This window comes from Notolepis coatsorum (genome assembly GCF_963971535.1).
Source record: "Notolepis coatsorum genome assembly, chromosome: 1".
Taxonomy (NCBI): domain Eukaryota; kingdom Metazoa; phylum Chordata; class Actinopteri; order Aulopiformes; family Paralepididae; genus Notolepis; species Notolepis coatsorum.
The window spans coordinates 299,181,514-299,190,150 of record NC_140165.1 but is presented as its reverse complement, the minus strand read 5'-3'; the positions used below and the strand labels follow the sequence as shown (position 1 = coordinate 299,190,150).

Genomic DNA, 8,637 nt, shown 5'->3' with positions numbered 1-8,637 from the left:
AAGAAATGTGAAGCAGCGTGTAGAGGTCGGGCTGGACTGCAGACTGCTGCTGGCCAGGAGGGAGAGAGCGAGGGGCGGGGGGGGGTAGAGAGGGAGAGGGGGGGTAGAGAGAGAGGGGGGGGGGTAGAGAGAGGGGGGGAGAGAGAGAGAGAGAGAGAGGGGGAGAGAGAGAGAGAGAAAGACAGAGAGAGAGAGACAGAGAGAGAGACACAGAGATAGAGGGAGAGATACAGAGATAGAGAGAGAGAGAGAGAGAGAGAGAGAGAGAGAGAGAGAGAGAGAGAGAGAGAGAGAGAGAAAGAAAGAGAGAGCGGTGCACCTGGAAGAACAGAAGGGAGGAGGAGGAGGAGGATAAGAGTGATGGGGAAGTATAAGTAACATACACAGAGATGGATGGGCGGAGCAGGAGGAGAGTGAGCAGGGAGACGCCAGAGGAGGAGGCAGGAGAGATGGACAGGAATACAGAGAGAGAGAGAGAGAGTAATGGTACACCACCAGGTGGCCTTTTAGTTTAGTCAGCACTTCCGCAGCTTTCACAAACAAAGGGGAGGGAGTTTGTCCCCTGGAAAGTGTGCACGCCCACACACTCGCACATGCGCACGCACACACACACAAGCACACACACCATTTGAAATGAGAGTAACAGTTACGAGATTACTGCAGAAGAATTGATGCAGGTTTGACCACAACAGAATCAAGGTTGTTCATTGTCAAATGTGACCTTTAAAGGGATAGTCCACATTTTTTAAGAAGCTTATCTGATTGGTCACAAACCGGGAGTCCTCTCTGTCCTGTCGGAAAAGCATCTTGCACCTGTGTTTTAGCATTTGAGTCGTTAAAAACAGAGGATGTTAGCATTTGTTAGCAATGCTAGTGGATGTCAATGGGGGCAAGGTACATGGAATGTTTCAGAGACATGCTTCATCCGTAGACCTCCATTAACCCTTTCACTGCCGCACTACCAAACGGTTAACCCTTTCACTGCGACAATACACAGAAGGTTAACCCATTTCACTGTCGCACGGTAACCGTCGGTAGTGTGATAGTAAAGGGTTAACCTTCTGTAGTGTGGCAGTGAAAGGGTTAACATAACAAGCTAACAAATGCAAAAAAGACTCTTCTGCTTCCGCTATCTCAAAAACCAAAACCCAAACACTTTTTCTGGGTGGACTAAAGGTATTGCAAGTTTGTGACAAATCAGAGGAGCTTCTTTAAAAACATGGATTATCCCTTTAACCCTTGTGTAGTTTTTAGTTTTGTGTCACATTTCTGTTATTCACTCAATGTTACCAACCATGACAATTTATGTAAACATACTTAAAGGAACGCGCTGGAAATTAGTGGACAGTGCCTAGGCATTGTCCAACTAACACCTCTCCCGAAGGCTAACCGGCTTCCATTCATTGTGCTAAGCTAGGCTAACATGCAGCCAGATAGCTTTCTACTGAACGCACAGAGAGGAAACTGATATCTATCTTCTTGTCTCTCTCTCTGGAGAAGACGGTGAGCTAATTTCCCAAAATGTTGGCGTGTTCCTTTAACAGATGTGTATCTCAATTACAAGCAATATAGACAGCATATTATGGTTAATGTTTGCCGTTAGCTAGATCACATGTATCAATGAAAGGACTATTTGTTTTTTATGATTTATTTTTGTTAAAACGGAGTGAGAAAATAATCCATTCATTAATTAATCCATTATCTATCAAGACATGAGTGGAATAAATCATGTTTATCCTCTCAACAAATATAAACGGAACACGGTGGACGGAGATGGTGAAGGAACACAGTGAACCATTTATTTTTCATATTTACCATGTTTACTTGTTTTCACGTACAATTTCCCCACTGTTGGGTCCAGTGGACCTGAACAACACATACAGTATGTACTATAAATTGTGTATGGGGGGTGTACTCAATGAAAAGTTGTTCTTGTATATGTTCTTCACAGAAAATTAAGGACCAAGGACCAATGAGAATTCATTGTATCATTTCTCACACAAGGGTTTAATTTAAACAATCCCTGACCTATTAAGATAGGCCTACTTCATGTGCAAAAGTAGAGCTTTTTTAGACCCAGCTGTTCTAGTTATCCATCGGCCAATCACATTATTATTATTATTATTTTTGCCTACAACTCACAGACATTAGCTTAGTCGGGGGTTAAAACAGCATTTGCGAAATCCAGGTGTAGACTTACCTGTTAAACCCCACCATACTGTACACAGAGCACCATCACAATGGGGGAAATCCCTACGGTAAATCTGACTTCTAAATGTGAAGTGTTTAACATTGACTTGACGTGGTGTGAGCTGTTTGAGATGGGATAACACACTAAAACGGCCCACACTCACAGTGCATGACACCCCTCACGCCCCAACCCCCCCTCCCCTCAGTGTAAGACACTAAGGAGCTTGCCAGGCGCTTGCTGTGTGTGTGTGTGTGTGTGCCAAACCTAAACTCTGTGAACATTAACAGGATCACTGACTAGGTGACAGAGCAAAGGGATAGGAGTTAATGTCCCTTTATCTCAGCCATAGGGGCCCTTTCACACATCCGCCTTTGAAGTGCGGAGCCTATCCCTCCCCGCACGGGGGGGGGGGGGGAAACGTGACGCGCACGGCACCGCGGGCACCTATATGGCTGTCCTTGGTATTTACCGCAAGGCTGCCTCTCAGATCTGCCGGAGGATTTGAATATTTTATGAGCCGGGGAAAATTGGATCTGTCAGTGGAGCCGTGCTTTTTACTGCGCGCCTCGTTCCGAGTCTTTGATACAGACGTGTCTCCCTGTCCCTCTCGATGAGCCACGCCGCCCCGCCGCCGTCAGACAGAGAACAACAGGGCTGACACCCCTCCTCCCGCGTCGAGGCGAGGCTGAGGAGCGTCTGAGACAGAGAGGTGTAGAACACCTTCCCCAGTCACTCGGTCCATGCAGATCATCACGTGTGTTGGTGAACAAAATAAATTGGGGAGTTTTTAAAGTGAAACAGATATGCCTGTCTAAGGGGAGCGGGGGGGGGGGGGTTATAATAATCTTTTGAAAGCAATATGAAAGATTATATTTGTCAGTTTGAAACTATTCTTTTAGAACTTCATACCAAAACACACATCTCTCTGGCTATCTTCTCCCGCTAAAGCTCGACTATAAGAGCCAGACTTGAGAGCCAGGTTGACTAAAAAAAACAAAATGCCCCCCCCCCCCCCCCCCCCCCCCCCTCCTTCTCCAGCCGACTGCATCGCCAATTATAACAACCAGATGGAGAACAAGCAGACCAACCTCATGGTGCCGGAGTCCGGGCTCTACGGCGACGTGGACCTGTCCAACAAGATCAACGAGATGAAGACCTTCAACAGCCCCAACCTGAAGGACGGCCGCTTCGTGGGGCCGGGGGGCCAGCCCACACCCTACGCCACCACCCAGCTCATCCAGTCGTCCATCATGGGCAACAACATAAACACAGATAGAGGGACTGGGGGGAGTGGAGGAGGAGGAGGTGGAGGAGGAGGAGGAGGTGTTGGAGGAGGTGTCGGAGGAGGTGAGATGAACGAGAAACACTGCTGGAAGCCCTCAGCCGCCCAGCAGCACCAGCAGCAGCAGAAGCAACAGGAGATGGCATCGCAGCTCCAGTATAACATCATGGAGCAGAACAAGCTCAACAAGGGTGAGTGCGTCCGTTTGGGAGGCCACCAGCAGGTCGATCAAATCAGAGCCACAGTCTCTCTACCTCCCTCCCTCCCTCCACCCTCTCTCTCCTCTCTCTCTCTCACCGGCTCCCTCCTGGAACCCCCCCCCCCGTAGTGAGGAATGTTCATCTTTCGCTTCATGCCTGTCTGTGCTCCCATTCAGTCATATCAATATAGGCATCATCACTCTTTCTCTCTCTCTCATTGTCTGCGAGCCATTTATGTAACTCCTCTTTTAATCGCTCTGCATTCATATCTCTTTGCCTTGGCCTAAATAGTGGGGTCAGGGGCTGTATTTTCTATCTTTTTTTCCATCTGGGTTTATGCCCCCCCCCCCCCCCCCCCTGTGGTGGAGACAGGTGTGCGGGCTGCTGCACACACATCTGGTTTCAGATATCTAAAGGAGAGGAGATGGATTACTGTCGGATCTTTTCATGCTTTGAGTGAAACCGTCGTCACCTTGATTTTCTCGCCTGCACAAAAGAGCCACAGCTTGTGTGACAGTTTGGAACGTTTTTTTCCACATTATTTCATTATTTATTGCATGCCTGGTCGCCGCCTCTGACACGGAGATTCACAAAAGCATGAAAACTCTTGCATGGCATTGTGTACCACGCTGCTTTTGTGCGCAGATAACTTTTTTTACCTTGCCAATGTGAAGTCGTGTTATACTACTGTAGCAACCCATACATAATATATGAGTCACTGTTTTTCCCCCCCCCCTGCAAATTACACCTGAGGAAGTGAGGCCAACTTATATTCCTGCTCTGGAGATTGGAGGCATCGCAGTAAAGAAAGTTAAACTTTTGGATCAATATTTAGCCCCTTTCCCAGTAAGCTAGTATGACATGTTTGGTATCAATGGATTCCATCAATGGATGCTTAATTTCATATGACACCACTTCGTACTAGCTTAGAAACTGAGACCGCTACGGTCCCTCGAATGACAGTACTGTCGATGATCCACCCGAATTTTCGGGGGCCGAAGGTAACATTCACATTTCGTCAAAAGAGGCATTTTGCTTGTTGCTTTGCACACTGCTTGAGCAAAAAAATATAATCTCTAGACTAGTAATGAATTGATCAAGGAGGCTTATTTGTCTCCATTTTGGAAATGACCAGTGACTAGTGGTCTACTGTAAAGCCGCTGGCCACGCATTTGAAAGATCAGCGGGCAGGCGGGTTCAAAGTTCAACTCGTTTTAATGGGCAGCATTCCGCGCCGGATTGGTCTGTGCACAGCCTCTGACTGGCGGAATAACCCTCTCCGATGCACACAAACAAAAGATTTCTTTTGTGGGAAATGTGAATGTCTCTTAAGTTAACCACGGACCAAGGCCAAGTTAACCAAGGACTGAGGAGGAGAATAATTAACAGTTTTCTATTGAATTTCCAATCAATGAGTCTTGATTGAGTAGCCTACCTCAGGCGAAGAACCGTATAAGTCCTTTAGACGTTTTCAATGTTTTCAAACTTGATTATGTAAAGATGGTAAGTTTGAGTGTTGTGTTCATTCATAGTTAAACACGTAGTGTTACGCGTGCAGGTAAGCAATTGTGAGTCCAATAGTGGAGGTCGTGCTTGCTGGTGATAGATCACATTCACACTCCAAGTGATTTGGATTGATTTTACAACGGCAAATACATGGGCTGTCCGAGAAACCTAATTGCTTTTCCCCCCTAAAAAATATTGATGAATTTATCATTAAAAAACTATTTTACGGGTCCAAAATGAATGTTGTTTACATTCATTGCAGGCATGTATCTCCTCCCTACTTCCCATTTCCCCACGTGGAATGTCCCCGATTGGCTAAATGACATGCTATAGTGCGCCATCTAGTGGCTGAATGTTATCTATAGCACCTTTAAACACTAGAGAAGTCCCCTTGGGGCTACGCTAACGTACGTGTCCGTTCTCCCACCCCGTCAGACCACTACAGAGGAGGCGACTGCCCGTTGCCGGCTACCATCCCCTACAACCAGGCCCACGAGAGCCACACTGGAGGCTCCTACAACAGCTCCGACCGCGGCAGCAGTAGTACCTCCGGTAAGAGAAGGAACGAGGGGTCTCCTCACATCAACAGTCATTCAACATATCTACCACGCACACTCCCTCTCCTCCAGTGTTGCTTTGGTGCCTTGCTCTTGAGTCCTGGTCGTCTTTGTCGTTGTCGTCGTTGTGTGTTGTTGTTTTATTGACTAACCGGAGTGCTTTTTCCAGCTCATTATAGCTGTGAATCACTTAAAACACATTCACGCCTCCCCCCGCCACCCCCCCACCCCCTGAGCTCCGTTTCAAAATCCCAGTTTTCCTCCAAAGCTATAAATCACTCTGAGACGCTAATAATGCATGATGCTTTAAAATGGTAATTTGATTAATTTCCATGTCAGCCTATCGTGAAAGAGAAATTGCAAAGGAGATGCCTTCAGAAAGGGGAGGGTAAACCCCTGAATAAAGAGAAAAGAGAGAGAAACGGGGCGACCATGCCTTTTGGACAAAGGCATGAAAATGGTGCGTGCCAGGCACTCTCTTGAGTCTGTCGCACGCACTGTCATCACAGAGATATCTCCAAGCAACGCAGACAGAGGGACCTTTTCCTTCCTCTTGTCGTCTCGCTCTATATCATTTTTCCTTTGCATTCGACATCTACAATTTTCTTTTTTTTACACATTTGTTTGCCTGTGCATCCTCGCTCAGTCAGAGACGCGTTTCTGTCTCTTAACTTGCTCAGTCAGAGACGTATTCCTGTCTCTTAACTTGCTCAGTCAGAGACGTATTCCTGTCTCTTAACTTGCTCAGTCAGAGACGTATTCCTGTCTCTTAACTTGCTCAGTCAGAGACGTATTCCTGTCTCTTAACTTGCTCAGTCAGAGACGTATTCCTGTCTCTTAACTTGCTCAGTCAGAGGCGTATTCCTGTCTCTTAACTTGCTCAGTCAGAGACGTATTCCTGTCTCTTAACTTGCTCAGTCAGAGACGTATTCCTGTCTCTTAACTTGCTCAGTCAGAGACGTATTCCTGTCTCGCTCAGTCAGAGGCAAAGATAATAATAGAGAAGCGATGGGTAAAAGTATTCTATACAAGATATTACACTGTAAAAAAGAAGACTGTAAAAAAACTGTAAATGTCTGGCAGGAATGGTTGCCAAATACTTACTGTCAAATTACAGTAAAATCAACCTTTATTTAATGGTTAATATTTTGATAAAATGTAATTTACTGTATTTTTATGGCATTTACACTTAGAGTAGAAAAACTAACGTAATCTGTAAAATAATACAGTGAATTTCCCATGAAAACACGTTTTACAGTGTAGGCTACATACTGTAGATACCATTACACACCAGTTAGAATACATAGAATGGGGTGAATTGAGGATAACTCGTGGTGGAGATGTGTGGGGGGGGGGGGGGCAGGGCCCACTTCCTCCGTGATGTTATCCTGTGTTATATCCATTAAGGCAACAGGTTATGCATTATGTGGAGTAGGGCCTTGGGCTTCAGTTTACCACGAAAGCCAAGATTAAGTGTATTGTGTGATAGATCAGATATCATGGTGGAACCAGGCGGAGATCGAGATGTTACGTATGTACTGTATGGGGATTCTTGCGATGCGAAGCGCGGTCATCATAAATTAGAAAAAGTTCAGGAAAAAGAATGTCTGGACTCATTCATAAAAACGTGTGTGTGTGTGTGTGTGTGTGTGTGTGTGTGTGTGTGTGTGTGTGTGTGTGTGTGTGTGTGTGTGTGTGTGTGTGTGTGTGTGTGTGTGTGTGTGTGTGAGAGATTGGGTAATGTGAGTGAGTAGTAGTTAAAGGGGCACTTCACAAAAAAGAACACTGCTGGTTTATTTTGCACATAATCTCACACACATCCAAAAACTCTCAACACTCACTTTTGCACGCATTAATTTAGTTTGACAGTTACTGAGAGTAAATGAGTTTGAATATGGCCATATGGCAGTCGCTACACTACAAGGTATTGCTATTTTTTCATCGACATCATTTCATGGTGCTGTAATTAACACAACACAGGGATTCAATGTCCCTGATGACGATCGCCGGTGGCCATATTCAAACAAACAAACTCTGTTTAGAGTTTTGGGATGTTATGTGATATTATGTGCAAAATAAATCAGCATTTTTTTGTTGTTTCCCCTTTAGCAGTTTATTTAGGTATGAAGGACAAGGTCCAGTGAATGTAGTTGTTAGGAATCCAGGTAAGAGATGTTGAGTTCTGGTGTAGCACGGAAGAAGGAGACGGAGATGGTGTTGCTATTCTCGAATATGTGTTGTTTTTATTATCAAAAACACTTTGAGCGATAATATATATTTACTTAGTAAAGCAGGTAAATAGCAAGACAAAAGAAAAGTACTGAGAGAATCAATTAAGGAAAAGCAATAGAGAATAGGGCGGTGAGAGATCCGACTTCTCGACCTTAAGCAAAATAACTTTACATAATAACAACGGGCGAGATATCCGACTTCTGCCCGTGGCCGGCTGTTCACAGTAACACTGCTGAAGAACCGACAAAAGGAGAGAGGCAAGGGATTACTATAAAGGCCTCAACACAGCCGGCAGACCCAATCAGAACCAGTGACACAAAACACAGGCAGGTGACAACAATCAGGGATAATTACAGAGACAGAGTGAGAATTCCAGGATGGCAGCAGAGCTTCCACTCCTGAATAGGGAGAGAAAGCCCAGACGTTACAGTAGTGTAATTTATGTTGTGATTATTGTGAGTCTAAAGTAAAAAATAAAAGAAGAAAAAAAAGGGGAAAATCTAAATGCATTTTAAAAAACAGAAAGAGAGAGAGAGAGACGCATCCCCGTTAAAAGAACACGGCAACATTTTGGGAAATTAGCTATCTGGCTGCATGTTAGCCTAGCTTAGCACAATGAATGGAAGCGGACATGACCGGTTAGCCTTCGGGACAGGTGTTACTTGGACA

At 45.3% G+C, this 8,637-nt stretch overlaps 1 protein-coding gene across 1 annotated transcript in view; it reads left to right on the top strand.

The window, feature by feature from the left end:
• The first annotated feature begins 3,234 nt into the window (after positions 1-3,234).
• The window catches only part of LOC311240001 (roundabout homolog 1-like), a 21,709-nt gene continuing 16,306 nt past the window's right edge, over positions 3,235-8,637 (top strand). Inside the window, exons 1-2 of the mRNA XM_084328493.1 lie at positions 3,235-3,664; positions 5,615-5,731. Of these exons, the coding sequence (XP_084184619.1) occupies positions 3,259-3,664; positions 5,615-5,731 (523 nt within the window). The 5' untranslated portion in view covers positions 3,235-3,258. The remainder of the gene's footprint in view (positions 3,665-5,614; positions 5,732-8,637) is intronic.